This window comes from Semicossyphus pulcher, unplaced genomic scaffold, assembly GCF_022749685.1.
Source record: "Semicossyphus pulcher isolate SPU_LCO1_2020_fin unplaced genomic scaffold, fSemPul1.0.p SCAF_25, whole genome shotgun sequence".
Taxonomy (NCBI): Eukaryota; Metazoa; Chordata; class Actinopteri; order Labriformes; family Labridae; genus Semicossyphus; species Semicossyphus pulcher.
Genome location: NW_027211699.1, coordinates 3,908,675 through 3,926,927, shown reverse-complemented (window position 1 = coordinate 3,926,927; position 18,253 = coordinate 3,908,675). Strand labels below are relative to the sequence as shown.

Genomic DNA, 18,253 nt, shown 5'->3' with positions numbered 1-18,253 from the left:
TAAAAGAATGGTCCCCTCGGACACGAAGGCACCCTACAAGGCACTGCATATCATATTCTCCAATATAAAGGCACCCATTTGTGGGTTGTATAATATTTTTTTCATTGCAAAGCCACCGCAGGACACTGCACTACATTTCCATCCACTAGAAAGGTGCACTTTGGCAGCTTTTCCTTTGATGTCTATTCATTCATTCAACATTCTAACGTTTTGTAGCGGAAACACAAAACCAGAAACACTGGCACCAAAAACAACCCAGCTAGTGCATTACTGCATTATATTGTTCTGTTACTTCCTCAAACACAACAAGATCACACTACTTCCCTTTTAATTGTACCTTTCTTATCGAATATCCATACGACATGTAACAACGTTACACACAACTGCAAAGATTAAACCGTGCAGCATCATGTGAGTGTTATCTGCCGATAATCAAGCAGTGTTCTTAGCACTTTGAAGTATTTTATAGCGTTCATAAGGTTATAAAATTATGTCTTATAACCTTGAGGCTATGTGTTTTATTTGGCTGCTTACCTTGTAAAAACTTGTTTCGCTGCTTTTACAATGAAGCCTTTAACTATAAGGAACTGCTTAGTAGGATATCAAACTAAATGGTTCAAAGGTCAGTTAATGTAGAATAGGTGTAGTTGTTGGTTTAAGACACCGTACTGTGATTGAGACCAATTGACTGTGTTTTCTCAAGTTAATGGGTTTTTAGATTAAATTAATCCCATCCAAATCCCTCAGTGTTGTTTTCGAATTCAGTAAAGTCATTATGTACTTAAATTGGATCTTCTCAGAACACAGATTGCGGCTCTCCCATTCTGACAGGAGCATTAAGAAACATGAGTGAACAGGTGAGGCTTCACTCTAATGATTTAGTAGACCTGGCAAGCTTATGATTGATTGGAGGTTTAGAAAAGGGAGGGATCGCCCATTTAATTGCTTCATTTCTCCGGTTAACTCACAGACACTCAATAAACACCCGCACATACACAGATCAGCAGCCCTGCATGTCACGTGACAAAGGTGCGCATGTTTCAGTAAGTGGGTGTGTGTTTTACCTGCCAGGCTCACACCTGTCGGGCGGTGCCAGCGGCGGGAAGGATGTCACTCACTCACTCGCTCGCTCGCTGGCTCTCTGGGCTGTCAGGTCTTTCAGTTGGTAACGTGAATGACAATGGCTGAGTGTTAGAGCAACCATGGCCGGTCAAAGGGATTACAAAGCTGACCGAGGATGGGAACTGCATAAACGTATGTGTAGCAAGTCTGGAGCTAAACTGCTCAGCTGTTTAAACCACAGAGGAGGAATCAAAAGCTGCTTTCTTTACCCAAAGTTTGGAGACGTTTAGGAGAGTACGTGTCCCGCGAGACTTACATTTTTAAAGTTTTATTGTGTTCAGTATTTTGTGCTCGAGGCATGGCTCTGTCCCAGATACAGTGCCTGGACCATAACCACGTGAACCCGCGGACGCATGAGTCCAAACCGGAGTTCCTCTACTGCGAAGACCAGCGGCTCGCGCTGGAGGCTCTCCTCCAGGATGGTCGCGAGGGGTTTTTTAAGTGCTTGGAGGCTCGCGGCCTACGGGGTTTCCTCTCAGACCCGGAGCTGGAGACACTCACCGGGGCGGTGGAGCCTTATGACCCGGGCTTGGACCTCTTCCCGGAGAAAGCCGAGGACGACGAGCCCCCGCTGTCACTGCACTACTGGCCCGACCTGTCGGACACGTCTATCCCGCATATGGACATAGGCTGGCCGGACACTGAAGCTTACCGGGGGGTCACGCGCACAACCGTTTATTCTCAGCCACCGCTTGATGGTCAGGCACACATCAAAGAGGTTGTCAGGAAAATGATTGCGCAGGCGCAGAAGGTATGTCCGGCTAACCTTTTACACTTTGGTGTTTATATTTTTTAGTAATGTCGAGTGTGTTTTCATTTAGGAATAAACTGTGCTGCTAAAGTGAAATGCTGACATAATACTACCACGACAGGCCATAACTCTTACACAGTTTGAGGTCAGAGTACAGGCCGCTCACCGAGACAGACACTTTAGAGTAAAGTGCAACCTGATTAAGCTTTATCAGGGAAATTAAGTTCAGCATGCTGTCACTGCGCCAGCAACATTGGTGTGTCTGTTATGTTGGATATTTGCATATGTAGCTACTTTACTGCCGTGGCGCAGGCCTATGGGTGACGTTTCTGTGTGTTCATGCTGCTGACTAATCCAAAGGTATAATTTTATGACAGGTTTCATTTCTTAGCAGCTGCTGTCAGTGAGATGTGGTATTTGACTGAAACATCCTGTGGGCATTTTTTCTGATGGTAACAGAAAGAAAAAGATAAGGGCTGTGGGTGATAAAAAGCTGGTAGAACGAGCAAAACTTATCTTGAAGATTTTCAGGAAAACTTGTTCGATCCTATTTTACTTAAACCTGTGGAGCAACATGAATGTTGTTTTGGTAAACACTGAATGTATTCTCACCGTGACTTAAAGCCTGAGGCGTGTTAAGTCTGTGTATGTATTTACTTATTCATATTCGTAAGCATACACTTTGTGCATGACTGTTTCCTCCATGTGATGTTTGTGTCCAGGTAATAGCGGTGGTGATGGACGTCTTCACCGACGTCGACATCTTCCGGGATTTGCTAGACGCTGGCTTCAAGAGGAGGGTTTCTGTCTACATCCTGTTGGAACGCACGACGCTACCTCACTTCCTGTCTATGTGTCAGAGGGCTAACATGCATGGCGGACACCTCAAGGTGAGCCAGGATCCCCTGCTTGATCATTTTGCAAAGTGGTCAGAAGTTTAGCATCAAACAGGAACTCTTAATCTTGGGAGCGTGAATCTTGAGATTGAAATACATAAGCAGGGTGCTGTTATACAAAACAAAAAGTACAACAAACGTTCATTATGCGTGGATAATGAAAGCACACGCCATCCATCTCTTTCTCTTTCTCTCCATCGTTCTCATACACGCCCACACACAACCTGAACACCCTTTCAGCTGGCATGGTACCAAAGAAAACACGAGATGTAAAACACCCTTTGGTCAAGTTGGGACATGTGAAAGAGTTGCAGGGAAAAGCTTGCTCTAGCTGTTTCTCTGGTAAACTGTATTCTTGAGGTATAAATCTTTTGATCAAGCTGCCAAATTGGCAAACATGATCATTATGTGTCATGTCAGCCAATTAAAACATCTCAGATGAACAGTCGATGATTGGCTGTTTGTCATCTAACAGTCAGTCCTTTACGGGAAGAAGAGATCACAACAATTGACTCAACTTTAACTTTTTTGACTCAAATATGAGCAGTCACTCTTTTTGTCTTTCAAGCGTCGTCATGTACGTCATCAAACTCACTTCTCTGTTAATCAAAATATGAATCCCATTAAGCTGGCGATGTCACCCGAGTGCAACTTTTACTGTATCTTTAATATCTTTGGAACGCTGCATGCTAGAGACTGGTGAGATTAGCCCGTTTTACGCAGCTAGTTCAAGATGGGATTATTACAGCTCGTCTATTCTTTGTGAAGCACATGGAGGCGGAATGGTGGGGCGAAGTCGTTCCGCCTCTTGAGCCGGCATCGGAGGTTGCACCAGAGGCGTAACAGACGCAAAACGGCGTCGGTGTAAACGGTGGAGCTGGCAGGGCGGAACAGCACTGTGTGTGTTTACACCTCGCGCATGTTTTGCTTTCAGAATAGCGTGTATAAATGACACTGGGGCGGCTTTACGCTGGCGTTGCTTGGTCCAACGTAAATGGCAAAGGAGGCATGATGGGGGAGCTTCGTTACGGCGCTGTGGCTAATGTTTTCTAATGCAGCCTTAAACTACAGCGTCTTTTCTGAGACTTAGTAGACTAAATCCATTATAATAAATCTCTTTTTCCATGTTGAAAATTGTTAGCCCAATGCTAAGAATTAATTGTTAATCCCAACAGTCGCTTATCAGTCACTTCTTATTAGCACATCGTAATCATGGAACATGAGAAATGTAAAAAGATAACACATCAAACTCATTTGAATGGGTGTTTTCCGATAATTTTATTCAGTTTTCACACATTATTTGGCTTCTTATCTTTCTAGCGGTCAAAAATTGAGGTTTCAGCAGGTTTAGCTTTTTTAATTGATCAGTATATTAATTGCTCCAGCAATTTAATTGCAAAAAAAAAGCCTCCAGGCATCACAACGTGTATCAAGCTGCCGTCAAATCAGAAATTGCAGCAACCACAAAAATGGTCTGTGAAAGCCTGGAGGGACTGAACAGATCAGTATTTTGTAGGCAGTAGCTGCTGCGTTGTTGCTCCTCCTTCCTCTTCATTAACAATCCAGGATACAGAAGAAGTGTTGGATGATTTCCGCAAGGCTCCAATTTATGTTCAGTCATATTTAATGTTGGTTAGATAAGTATTTGGCAAGCAGATGTGAGACTCTGAACATGCAGTAAGCTCTATTTAAGACGTAATGACACACAGTACGCAGATATACAAGAATAGGCAAACACACACACACACACACACACACACACACACACACTCCCCTCTGCTAGCTTATGCCTTTGAGGGGCTAAAGTGAAACTGAAAGGCGGTAACAGCTTGACAGACTTCCAGTACCATCTGTATCTGGATTATATGCAAAACGGCAGAAAATGTCACCATCTCATGTGGCGGTTTGTGCTTTACAAACAGAGACAATGACTGAGGAGGCTGATTTAAGCTCTGCTTCTTTAAATATCTGGCATTCTGTTGTTTTAGCTCACATTCTTAGTGATGCTTCAATCCAGTTTTCTTGCTCCAAATCCAAGTGCAAACATGTCTACATATCACAGCTACACATCGCAGGCTTAGCCTCAAGTTGGCCTGCGTTTAAATGAGTCAAACATTTGAGTCAGCTCAGGTGTAGCACTCAGGCTTGGGAGAAATGTCGCAGAAAGCCGTGTTATTTAAACACAAACATATTCACAATCCTAAAGGAAATGGTATAACAATTTATGTTAGAAAGCTTTATATCCGTCTCTAACAGAAGTCCTACACTTTGGTAACCACGTTCTATCCCAGAACATTTGATAGCCTGGGGGAACAGCTGGACAAGTGGCAGTTCTGACGAAGAACAGTGACGAGCAGCTAACGCAATGTCTCCTAAAGTGTCTGTCGGGCTGCTGAATGAGAGGATGGCAGGCAGGAAGAGGGGAGGACAGGTGTGACAGCTTCGAGGACAGCTTGAGTTTTTACTGCAAGTGACAAGAGGGAGGAGGTAGGTGGAGGTAGAAAAGATGGGAGGAGGAGCAGATGAGCGTGTAGGCATAAAGATGACAGATTGTTCTTTCACTTTAGTTATGTTGGGGGATTTCTCCTCAGTGTCTCAGCTTGTTCGGCGGTTTAGTTTTCGCATAAAATTCTTTGTAGGACAACTTGAAGCACTCACCTTCCACAGTTTGAAAAAAGGTATGCATAAGGCGCACACTGAGACATGCAATTTGCTGATTTTATCTAATCAGTTAACCAAAGGAATGTACTGAGAGACAGAGAAAGTTAAGGGTGGGACCAGAGGAGGAAGGAAAACAAGTGTTTCCACTGCGAGACGAGCCAAGCCGGGAATAATCGTCTACGTCAGGACAACTGGTTAAACCATTTTCAGGCTGCACCCCAACTTACACAAGCAGCTTTAAAAGACTTTAATCTTTTGTTTATTTTAGTGGTCTCTGTTGAAAAAGCTCTACACGCATCATAAAAAATCTTGATCTTGCTATTGTGCGCATTCGTTTTTGGAAGGAAGTAAAAGAAAGGCATTTAAACTTTTCCTAATGAACATCTGTTTGCAGGAGGCGCGGTGTAAAGGTTATGTATCTATTTGTGGCTCTGAAAGATAAATAAATGTAAGGTGATTACAGTAAACAAAGCCGACTTTAAGTGCCTTTTAAACAAGATTGTTTAGCCTTAGTCCAACAGACAGTAGGGATGCACCGATGCATTGGTTGAACATTGGAATCGGCCGATATCAGCTGTGTTGACAGATGTCGGCCCATCGGCAAATAAGGTGGCATGCGCCAATGTTTTTGTGCGGTAAATTTAATTGTAACACAAAAGTATTAAAAGTACTTAGTTATTTTTTGATAAAAGATTATTTGTATGTGAAAGAAGTTTAAATACATTTTTTATTTTTTATAAATAAAGTTAATTTTGGCCCCTTATACAGACGAGGGCATTAATAATTACAAAAATTACACTTATTGAAAAAACCATCTGTATCGGCCATCAGCAAAATTGTTGTTTTAAGCATCGGTATCAGCAGTGATTTTCTCAATCGGTGCATCCCTAACAAAGTATTGCTCAGTAGAAGTGTTTTGTTTTTTGGGCCATTTTGCCGTATTTACAGGACAGCTTAAGAGAGACAGGAAATATTGGAAGAAGAGAATGGGGAATGACGTGCAGCTGGGAGTCAAACCCGCGTGCGCTGCATCAAGGACTCTGCATCAAGGACTGTCAAGGCCTCTACCTGCTCTACCAACAGAGCTAAACTAGCGCCCCAACAGTCATTTAGCTGAGGAGATTCTCTAGTAGTGTTACGTCTTTATAATAATAAGCCGACAGCAAGATATAGCCCTGTAGCAAGGCCAACATAAAATGTTTTGTTATAGGCCAGTTGTCTTTACGCATGACCTCCATTGACTTTGCACAGCCACATCTCATATTATACACCCAACGGCCACTTCATTAGGTACACCTGAACAATCTCATGTAATCCAACACACCAGCTTAGCCATAAGATTTGCGTTTATGTTGCCTGTATAAACAGGCTGTTTTCTAAGCTGTCATAGAGGTGTTGAGTCAATGATTTTTCAGTGTCAAGGTCATAATTGGTGTTGGGGCTGTACTGAGCTGCATTATATTCAGAGGTGTTCCTAATACTCTGGCCCTCTCATGTATGTAAATATATCTCATTATAATTGAGTTCAGTCCAACGCCACCTTTAACTACGGCCTCAGTAATAAACATCATTGAATTTACACACTTCCGACTCTCAACAAAACAAAAGTCAACAAAAACTAAACTTCATAAAAATCCATAGCAGTGTTGTTGTATTGAATTGCATTAGATTGTACAGGTGTACCCAATGAAGTGGCCTGTGAGTGTATATCTTACATTGAATCCTTTCAAATTCCCCAGTTCACTCCAATGAATAACCAATCAATCATTGCGTCTGATTTTGCAGGACATGTTGCTGTGATAAGCATTAAGAGAACCAAAAGAGAGAAGGCGAATTTCCTGCTAATGTTGTCTTTTGCTTTTTCAGGTCAAAGAGAGACATCAATTATAAACTAAGACTCCATAATAACTAGTTAAAGAACCACTATAGTAGGCTTAACTGAAAATATCAAGGTAATATGTATAGCTGAATGTACAATTTTCTGGTTGCCAACATAAACCAAAGTCATTGTAAACACCTGCTTAATGTAATATTTGCTGACTGTTTCCAAGTTCATACCTAGTCAGTCCTGAATTAGCTGTGAGAACTTTGGGATGCCCTGTTAAGTCATATAAACATAAACAACATGGCTGTCGTTAATAAAGAAAATAAAGGAGATAGAAACAGAAAGTGGGTCATAATGGGAGAGCAATAAAATATTGGTTTAGCCCTTTCATGTGTAATGTCTTATCTAAAATGTGGTTACAGCCTTTTATGACTACAGCAGCATATACTGCACCACCCCTGTATTATCATGAATGCTAGCACTGGCAATCATTATTGAGTATATTGTTTTATAGGTTTACAGCTGTAAACTTACACCTATTGGTCTGTCGGAAGGACAGGTGCGTTTTTATGGCAACATTTATAAAAAACAACCTGGTCTGGTTGGACCACACGAAACTTTTTATTTAATATAGCACACATCTCAAGTGGACAGAGAATAGACCCCTGTGGGACGCCAGATTTTACAACAAGGGAAGCCTGAAGACGCATTATGTTTTTTACAGTGTGCAGGCTGTTTGTTTTGTTTTTTTAAAGAAATTAGCAAACCAGGCAAGTTCCAACAAAATCAGCAAGTAGAGGCAAAACGAGATTAAATCAAAATCCTAGCAACTAACACAATGTTGTTTGCACAAGATTTAATCACAGTTCTTACATTGGATGTGGCATGTGAAATCACCCAGAAGTCTGAAAAAGTGGAGCAAAGTGGAGTGCTTAAACTACGGGCGACAAATGGTATATTAATGCTCCTACTGTTTTTGTGTGGTTAAATGTTTTTTATAGAAAATACTTAAGAAGGTAGCGAGCAGTTGTGGGTTGAAAGTTTAGACTTCTTTTGGTTTGAGTATTGAAACCAAAAGAGCACATAAACACTTCAATCATAGTTCAAAGAATTGGCTTCAGGCACATGTATGTTCTTCTTGGCATCTGTCCAACTAACAGGCTCTTTACAGTTGTTATTGTGATAATGCTAAGAATTAAATAACACATTACATAAATTAGAGGTTGGTGCTGGTAAGACTATACTATGCTCTGTGGAGTATTTCATGTAGGTAGCATATACCCTGATCATCAATCAGCCAATAAATATTCAAAAAAAAAGATAATGTCTCCTCATAAAGTCCTACAAATATCTTTTGTTCTCTGCAAGCTTGAGCCTAGTAGCTTTGAATATTTGTTGATATTGTAACTTGTGGGTAATTTGCCCATATTTGGGCGATACTGAATTAAAGTACAAGATGAAGTAGCTGTTATAAAACAAACTGAAGATGATGACATATGTATGTCTGTCTGTCTGTGTTACAGCACCTTCGTGTACGCTGCGCAGATGGAGCAGAGTTCTACTCCCGGTCCTCCACAAAGGTCAGAGGGCAAATGGGACACAGGTTCATGTTCATTGATGGAGACAGAACTGTGTCTGGATCGTACAGGTCAGAGCACTTTACTTTTATGTGTGTCTGTGAGTGTTTGTCAGCGAGAGTGTGAGAAAGAGATAAAGACAGAGACTGTGAAAGAAAGAGATTAACTCTGTGGGCTCCACCTGTCTTTGATGCAAATACAGAATTCACTGTGTCTATTTAAGTGTTCAGTAGCATTCTCTACATACTAGACTAACAGGTTGTAGAAAATGTATCCAATGTATAAACGCACGTAGGTCCTAGGTAACTGTACAGTGACACTTTACTTTTAGCTACGTACTTGAGGTTAATTGAAAGGGCAATTCCTGTATTTTTCAACCAAATGTACTAAGGTATGTAAAGGACTACTAGGTTCAAACAAACTTCATCAGCCAGCAGCCACAACAATGCTCTCACGGCTGCAGTGTAATCCTTTGGGGCAATCACAATCGAGCAATTTAAGTCCACTAAAAGTGATTTTGGTGGTGACAGGCTTGGGTTGTATTGACAACATCACCGAAAGCATCCCTGCAGTATTTGACCGGAAAGTAAACACAAAGGGAAATCTTGCTCTGAATTCTCACGGTGAGGATAACTGGGTACAGGAAGTAGTTGGTACAAAGGTGAGTGAGAGGGTTGGAGAGGAGTTGTTGCTATCAGTTTAATCCTCCCAAACAATGGTCCAAGTTTGTTTGTGCATCTCTGAATTGAGACAACAACACGTCAGGCAAAACTTTCATCAACATACTTGGTCGTATATGGATATGCCGAAGTCTACATGTTCAAAATCATCGTGATATACAGCCATGACTTTTGCATGTATTTTGCAAGCAGTTGTAACAAGTCTCCTCACCTCATATTTTACAGTAAGACATCCCCTCGGGAAGAATTTACATTCCGGTAAAATACTCCAGAGATCAGACACTTAAAATTACAGTCTGAGCCTGTCAGGTGCAATAAGAAGCACTTTTATTGGACTTAACTTGCTCAGCTGTAATTGCCCCAAAGGATTACATCGGAGCATGCTTTACATTACAGCTGTGTCACGACTAATCTATTGGAGCAGTTCCAAAATGGTTTAAATCTACTGGTAATTTACACACAATAATATATGAAAATTGGACCCTGGTTGAAAAATACAGAAATTCCACCTTTAAGGCCTTTTCATTAATAGTTTCCCTTTTTTGATTCACTTAAGGTATAGGTATATTTTCAGTACCTAGTTGTTTGTCATGTAAGGCCTTCGTGAAAAAGTAGTCTAACTTTGTATTTGCTGTGTCTTCTATAGTTTCACTTGGATGTCATCACGGCTTGACAAAAATCTCATCACCGTGGTGACAGGCCAGGCGGTGGATGCCTTCGATAAGTTGTATCGCACCCTCTACTCAACTTCCACCTCAGTTGACCTCCGGCAGGTCGCTACAGACCCAGAACCAGAACCAGAGCCCATCCCACAGCCGGTCCCAGCTGCTGTTCCTTCTGCTGCTCTTGCGAGAAAAATGCACAATCCCAAGTATGCCCTGGTTACTTTCGCTAACCCAAGCCCTAGCCCTTCTGCTGGCAACAACAGCCCTCAAGCGAACCAAACTCCAGAGAACTCCAAGAGCCCAGAGGAAACCAGCAAGAGGAGGCGGAGTCGGTTGAGTAAAGAAGCTTTACAGGAGGGTCCTCCGCTCCACCCTGGTCTCGTTGATCTAGAGAAAGCATGCTTGATAACATACCTGCCCACCTGGCCAGAGCCGGACCCCCCCAAAGACGTTATTGGGTTCATAAACGTTCGTGATGCCAGAAAACCAACTCAGGTCCATCTACAAAGATCTGAGATGTTTGAAACTAGTCAAGCGATCAGGTTCAGCAGTCCATTCAACGCGCCGAAGGAAATCCTGCCAGAGGTCGCCACACCCAGACAGTTTTCTTGTAAACCTGCAGAGATGAATAAACTCCAGCCAGCACAAAATAAAACCAAGGCTGAGGAGTCCCAAGTAGACGGAGCTTCACTCAGTGCACATCCTGGTGACATCAAAAGAAAAGCAGGGGCAGGTGAGCAGAGCTCACCTGCATCCGGACCAAAGTGTGACGCAACAAAGACTCTCAACGCTGAGAGTAGACTGGGTGCAAACACACCCATCAACCGAGAAGCAGGACACAACACCACACCTCACCTCAATGCACACACACTTCCCCAATCCAGCACCAAAGCATCCACCCCTAACCCTGGGAGGCCTACACACACCCCTCAAACTGTCACCACAAGCAGTCCTAAGCCTGACTCCCCCGCTGGATCAAACACTAAGAGAGAAACAGAAACTAGTGCTAAGGGGAACAGCACACAAACCTCACACACAAACTCAAACAAAGAACAACACACACAAACACAGAAAGTGCTGCCACATACCCATTCACACGCACAGGCTGTTCACACACAGCCACAAAACTCCTCTGAAATAACTTTGAACGTCAAGACTCCCACCGCCAACGGCCACGTTTCCTCCTCCTCTGCCTCTACCCTTTCTGAAAATAACAACGTCAATGCCTCTTCTTCTGTTCCTCCTCTTACCTCTTCCTCTGCAACTCTCAATCTGCCTCTCCCTTCACCCTCACAAGCCTCCGCTTTGCCTCCAACTTCAGCTCCTCCCGTCCCTAAACCTCGGACTATCCAGCTACTTATAAAAGACGGTATCTCTAGCGACGGCAAGAAGCTGCTGGAGTGCAGTGCTGTCGTGAAGCCTAATACCAGCACAGGGGCGACAGTGGTCCAAAATGAGTCTGCTGTCGTAACCATGGTGCAGACATTGCCAGAAAAACAGCCTGAGATTGTCCCAGAACTGTGGAACAACAGCAGAACGCAAAAAGATACAGAGAGCACAGTAAATCTCAAAGAAGCTCCTCAACAAAAACAGAGCGGGACTTCCCAGGAGACAAAGAATGAGGAGGCAGTTGGACTACATGATGACAGAATAGTCCCGGAAGCACCGCCAAATGTTTCAATTACTGAGCCATCAAAGGCAGAGAGTGTGAATATTCAAGAAAGAATTCCAAGCAATGATAAACCCAAGACTTTGACATCCAAATTAACCGCACAGATAGACGGTATAAACACAGTCCAGACGGAGGCCAAGGCCCTAGAGAGAGCCCCAACAGACCGTGAATTTGCTAAAGCTCCCAATGAAAACAGTAAGACTGCAACACATGGCAAAACAAACCTAGAAAAAGCACCAGAACTCAAGAGAATATCGGATAGTGCGCTGGCGCCACAGAATAAAGATGTATTAGAGGCTGTGGACACAAAACATGACACGCAAAGAACTCCTAACGCACGTGAAAGCAAACACACGCCTGAAAAGTCCCTGTGTTTACCGCTCTCCGACACACACACGCAAGACTTGCGCTCACTGACGCCTGACAAAGAATCTTGCACTCCCACTCCGGATGGTCTTCCATTGCGCACACCCACCCCGGACTCAAGAATGCACACGCCAGATCCGCGGTCGTACACTCCAGACCTTCGAACGCCTACCCCTGACGGGTATATGTCAGCGTTTGAGGACTCCAATCTCTCGACCACCTCAGAGGAGTTTTATGAATGTAGCGTCTCTCCCTGTCTCCTTGAGCCTTTTTGTGACCGAGCAGCTAACATCAACCACTGGACGACTGAGGATCATGTTGCCGTCACTACAAGATTAACCAAGGAGGGAGCGTCCACAGGTGACCCCAAACCAAAGACAGTTTGTTCTGAGGGAACGGACAAAGAGAAGGCGACATTAGGACCGAGCGTTGTGATAAGGAAGGACAAGCCGCAGGCAACCAGAGAGGCTGAGGGGCAGAAGGTATGATTAACAAAAAGACAGCTGACGTTTACATCTTAATATACAAAATAATTCTCATCCTCAAACAAACGCCACCATGCAGGATAATCTAATTTGTATGTAATCATTTGTACTTTTGAATTTTCTAACCACTTTGCAGTATTCTGTTCAGCGTACTCCGGTGGCATGAAGGGTAAGCACAGTTTATCCACTATTGTAGGGGACATCTTTACGACTAAATTTAATTAAATGTGGTACTAAAGAAAGTTACATAACGACAAGGAATCTTAATCCCTCCTATTGGTGTTTCTTTGATAAACCTTTGTAGTTAATGAGTTTCCTAATACAAGTGAAACCAATAACACATTAAAACAGAGAACATAACAGAGCATCAAGTGGTAAGTAGGTCTTCTAACTCTCTGGGCAATAATAATATTATACATTAGTTTAATACTACTAATAATACTAGTATTAACTGGGGACCTCTAGTAATTTGTTTCTGGAAGTCGTTATGCGATCTTACATCCTTGGAAATCTACCATGTCCGTAATTTGTAAAGTCAAAAATCCATTGCAAATTATTAGAGGTCATGTGATAACGTTAGTCCATTGGAATCAACATCTTGTTGGTTTTCAGGTCTTTTTTCTCTGTGCCTTTTCTGTATGATTCTAAAAGTCTACAATTAAAAAATCTTTACATGTATGACATGAACGCAATACATTTTTCAACAGGCTCAACGCTCGTTTTGTTGTAGCTTATTCACAGTAACATTAGGAAGCTAATGTTTTGCAGAGCCTGGACATCATGTTGTGTTTATAATGTCAGTAAATGTGTAATGTCTGCTTTGATGGACGACGCGTCTCCATTTACTCTCATTGTACAAAATTGAAGCCAAAATGCCCCCTCGTGACGGGCACTGCCATCTTGTACTGGTGATAATGAACAGCAAAGATCCCGCACGTAGCCGTATTTAAAGCTCCTGTGAGGAGTTTTTCACTGGTTATGAAACAGACTGAAATTAATTCTGATGACTCTATATGAGCTACAAAAGAAAACCAGAGCATCAGCGACAAAATTGATTATTTCTATATAGTTATTTTTAATGCCTGAAACTGTCGGCGGGGGGTAGGTGTCAGAGGACGCTGCCTTTGTTTACATTTTCCAGGCCTAAACTTTAAGTGAGTGATACATGTGACTGTTAAAGAAAGCAGGGTGAGATCTTTTGTTGAAAACCACCACTTAAGCAAAGCGATAAGAGGGACGGCTTTGTCCACAGGGGGCGCCAAAATCAACACAAACTTAAAGTTCTTCACAGGAGCTTTAACAGCAGAACAGCTTCTTGTGTTGGTCTGAAGCAGACGTTCACAGATATGTAAACTTCACTGACTGTAGTGATTGTTTTAGTTACGTCTCCTCTTGCCGTTCCTCCTCTACTCTGCTAATCCGGAACAGATCGGCTGCAGGAGCCGTGTCCGTCAACAGAGCTGTCAAATGACTACTTGAGTCATACTAGGTTTTACTTCATTATATTAACCAAAATGACAAGGCAAGGCAAAAACCCATATGATGGTACAACATCGAATGGCCTGGTGCCAAATTTCAGCTGCTGAAGTCATGAGGTCATTGAGGTCATTAACGCCTTTGAATATGTGTCAGATATTTAACAAAGTCAGCGTGTGTGTAGCTTTGTAAATACTACTCCAAAATTTAAAGGAACAGATATAAATTCAATGTTTTTATTACTGAAATGAATGAAGTGCTTGGTTGTATTTTTCAATAACAGACGGTACACGTCTTGCATAATCTTTTAAAAACAACAACTTCACTTGACAAAAATCGACCTTTTTGCCATCGTAAAAATGTGTTCCTTTATTTTTTGAGTAGTATATCCTGTCAATTAATCAACCAACCAATCATGACATCTATCTATCTATCTAGTAATATTTCATTGTGTAGTCAGTGTGCTATGCAAGCTACCATCTCTGTCCTTGTGTGTCTAGGTCTGTTGAGTATGCACCAGCCGAGCGTCACTAAGTTCAAACACACGACACTCGTCCATAATTGAACAAGGAGACTGTGCGTGAATTAAAGAGACATACTTTTAATGAAGAGCCGCTCCCGTTCACACTGATTCAATATTGATGCACCGGTTAAAGATTGATAGCTTCACATCTATTGGCGCAGTTTAACTCGCTCACCGTCAACCTGAGCTTTCTATCTAAGAGTAGTCTGGTGGAGTCAGGGAGGTGTTGTTGGCATGTTTTCATTCGGTTCTATTGTGTAATATTGATGAGAGCGACAATAGAACAAAATCGCACAAAAGGAAGTCACAAAGCTTTTAAGTCGCTTGGCGCTGCCTTTGTGAGTGTATAAATCTTACACTGCATTGTAGATACGTTGCTAGCACACTGAACTTGGTGTCTACTGTGTTAATGAGAAATCCTCATTATACATTTCCTTCAATATCCCTTCTCTTGTCCTCTCTTCTCTTTCCCTAGCTTGTGTATACTTCTTCCAAACCTCCAGAGGAACAGCAACAAGACGACGGAGCTTTCCGATCATCCAGGCCCACTCGACCCCTCTCGGGCTCCCAGTTCTTTGGGTCTCGTCCCTGGGGAAGCTGTCTGCTGAACAACACAGAGAGCACGGTGCACCATGGTAGCTTTCAAGTCTTGGATAACGCCTCTTCTTCTCTCAAACCGCCAACAAGACCACCTCCTCCCATGACATTGGGTGCCGTCGGGTCCGCAGCAGGGCGAAGGCAGACCGAAGTCTCCCGCAGCCAGCAGAGCCTCTTCTCTCGACAGTCTTATGCAGACAGACAGAAACCTCAGACCTCCCTGCTCCACGCACACTCTAACTCACAGCCTCAGCTCAGTTCTCGTTACCAGAACCAGACGCTTTCACCACAGCGCAAGGGAGCAGGGCAGTCTCCGTTCAGCTTCACCTTTAGCAGGCTGTACAGCCTAAAAGACCTGAAGGAAAAGATGAGCAAGCTGCCAGCACAGGGCAAGAGAAGCAGCACCAGCTCTCCAAATCAGTGACGGAAGAGCACGAGTTAGGCATCCATTTTTAACGTGATTGCATCAAATTAAGCCAAAGAGTAGGAAAGGTTTAAACTTATTCTTCTGTTCACGCAGATCCTTTTCACCCGAGGGTTACATCTTGCTGAGAGCTTAAGTTAGTATATCTGAACTCTGACCTATATTCTTTGACTTGTGATGTTGACCTGCTCCTGCCTGTCTCGTCTTTTGGACTTGAATGTTGCTCATTAGCAAACAAAGGCCAAACAAAATGGATAAGTGTTTTTCGTCCTCTCTCAGCTTCTCAATTCCAAAGGTGTTCATATTACTGCATCTCAGACTTGAAATTCTTTTCATGTTGAAAATGTAGCTAATTTCATGATCTGTGGTTTCAAGTTTCCTACCTGAACAACAGAATGGGTTGATCAATCAATGGCTCCCAGAATGACATATAATACTGTTCTCTGAAAACGCAAACTCATGGAACAGCTGGATAATTTTGTTGAACAGTTTAGTTCAATTTGTCAAAAAAAATACTGGTTTAGGAAAATCTCATTGTTTAAGTTAAGTTGTGGGTTATGTAACTTATGTAAATAATGTGTTGTATGTAAGTGTGTAATAATGATAAAAATAATAACTTAACAATGACTTTTGGTCTTGCTCCTTTTTTGCTCCTCCTTTTTTCTTGCATAATTTCTATATCCACTAGAAGTCGCTCATTAAGCTTAAATGTGGGTCGTAATAAGCTGCTTGCACAGAGGCACTACCCGTATATGTATTTGTGCGGATGGTCAGGAAAATTAGCTGTGTCTCAATTCAGAGGCTGCATCCTTCGAAGGAGGCCGTCTACGGAGGATGAGTCATTCGTAGCCTGCGTAGACCGCTAAGGTCGAACTGAAATGAGACGGTCCGGTCTACGGAGGATTTCCTGCAGCTGTTCCCACCTTGTGTCACCAAACGTCACTCCTGTTGCGTAGCAACAGAAAGCTAGCGGGCAAACTAGCTAAATGGTAAATGGTAAATGGACTGTACTTATATAGCGCTTTTCTAGTCTTTGCGACCACCCAAAGCTGCTTTTACACTACATGTCACATAAACCCATTCATACACACATTCACACACTGATGGTAGAGGCTGCTACCTAAAATGTATGTTTAAATGCCTCTATGACCAAACACCAAGAACATATGTAAGGATAATTAAACTTAGAAGTTTGCCTTTAAGTTGGGTCTCTATGTTAGCCAACCAGGGCAAACATTTCTACAAAGGCTCAGAGGGTTTTCATTAACAGAAACCTGCTGCAAATCACCCAAAAAAGACAATTCCAAAACGCATACCAAAGCGTAGCTGCTGTTAGCTCATTAGCTAGCTAGTCAGCTCACTTAGCGTTGAACTTGTTGTCATGATTAGAGATGCAGCATTTCTCGTTGCACTTCTTTTCAGGATTTGTGTGCGTGTGTGTGTGTGTGCATGGAGGGGGGTTACTTTGTATTATTGACGTATTTGCAGCATGTTTGCTGTCAATGTATTAGTTTTGGCTTTCCAAAGAACCTTGTTTGAGCATGTTTTGAATATTGTATTCATGTTTAATTTGTGTATTCCAATTGGCATTATCTTAAGTTGGAGACCATTTCTCCTAATGGGAATCGTTGTAGCTTTTGTGCCCTTACAAGCCACCGTAGATCAGTTGCTTTCAGGTGCCGTGATCTTTTATCATCTCTTTTTTGTCTCATTTCACTCACTCAATTTAAATTTAAACAGTGGCAGATCTTTGCTTATGGTGTCTCTGGTTGGTGCCGTGTGACGTGCCACATTAATAGATCTTAAAATAGATGCTGTTACATGTTTGATGACGGTAGCCTGAGTGTTTTTTAACATTAAAATGTACACACAAACTGTATTTACAGCAGTGCAGTAATTTATATGATACTGAACACTGCTGAAAACTACCAATGCCACAGTGTCTCTTCCAAAAGTCCAAAGTTTGTATTCAGTTTATGACATGAGTGGGAGTATTTGTTCCACAATTCATTGTAAAAATCCAGCCATTTCCTCTGTTGTGTATTCAAAAAGCGCTCCCGATACAAATTCAAATGCAAAAACTGTTGATGTCGACTCTTATCTTATTGTTTTTCATGTCTCCAACCTTCTTTTTTGGTTGTTTTGCATTCTTCCGTTGTGTGCTTTACATTGAAAGCAGACAGGTTATTGATTTATTCTTTGTTTACACCAAATCCCATTTACATTCACAATGCTTTTTGCATGAAGTCAGAGCGACTGTGCTCACACAAAACATACATTATCTGCAGGGATGAGGGAGTTAAACACCACACAGGACCTGTTACTCTTACACGAATAAAAGTGCAAATGTTAGACAGCTGTCTCACATGTGAGAAAAGCTCCAGTGTGCCATCTTGTTATGTGTGACAGGAATGTGTGCACTTGCTGAATGTTTGTTTGCCTCTAAATCCTCTTCACGTTGCTGCAGTGAAACCCTGCATTATTATTTGGCATAGTGAATCTTTTCCTAATGATATTCAGATGAAAACGCAAA

The 18,253-nt window shown here is 42.3% G+C and overlaps 1 protein-coding gene across 2 annotated transcripts; it reads left to right on the top strand.

Moving 5' to 3' along the window:
- The first annotated feature begins 1,145 nt into the window (after nt 1-1,145).
- Nucleotides 1,146-16,309, top strand: fam83ga (family with sequence similarity 83 member Ga). Of its 2 annotated transcripts, XM_069676231.1 has the most exons (6): nt 1,146-1,873; nt 2,596-2,763; nt 8,779-8,903; nt 10,159-12,697; nt 12,837-12,869; nt 15,175-15,262. In XM_069676231.1, exons 1-5 carry the CDS (start codon nt 1,421-1,423, stop codon nt 12,864-12,866), a joined length of 3,315 nt encoding a protein of 1,104 aa, XP_069532332.1. In that variant the 5' UTR covers nt 1,146-1,420; the 3' UTR covers nt 12,867-12,869; nt 15,175-15,262. The 2 variants fall into 2 exon arrangements, with proteins under 2 accessions (XP_069532332.1, XP_069532331.1); XM_069676230.1 differs by lacking the exon at nt 12,837-12,869 and having other exon boundaries at nt 15,175-16,309.
- The last annotated feature ends 1,944 nt before the right edge of the window (nt 16,310-18,253 follow it).

What these genes read in the sequence shown, in the direction of transcription:
- fam83ga (XM_069676230.1), top strand. Translation starts at nt 1,421, where the DNA reads ATGGCTCTGTCCCAGATACAGTGCCTGGACCATAACCACGTGAACCCG. An exon ending in TGATTGCGCAGGCGCAGAAG is followed by an intron (nt 1,874 to 2,595) that starts GTATGTCCGGCT and finishes GTTTGTGTCCAG; the next exon opens with GTAATAGCGGTGGTGATGGA. An exon ending in ACTGTGTCTGGATCGTACAG is followed by an intron (nt 8,904 to 10,158) that starts GTCAGAGCACTT and finishes TGTCTTCTATAG; the next exon opens with TTTCACTTGGATGTCATCAC.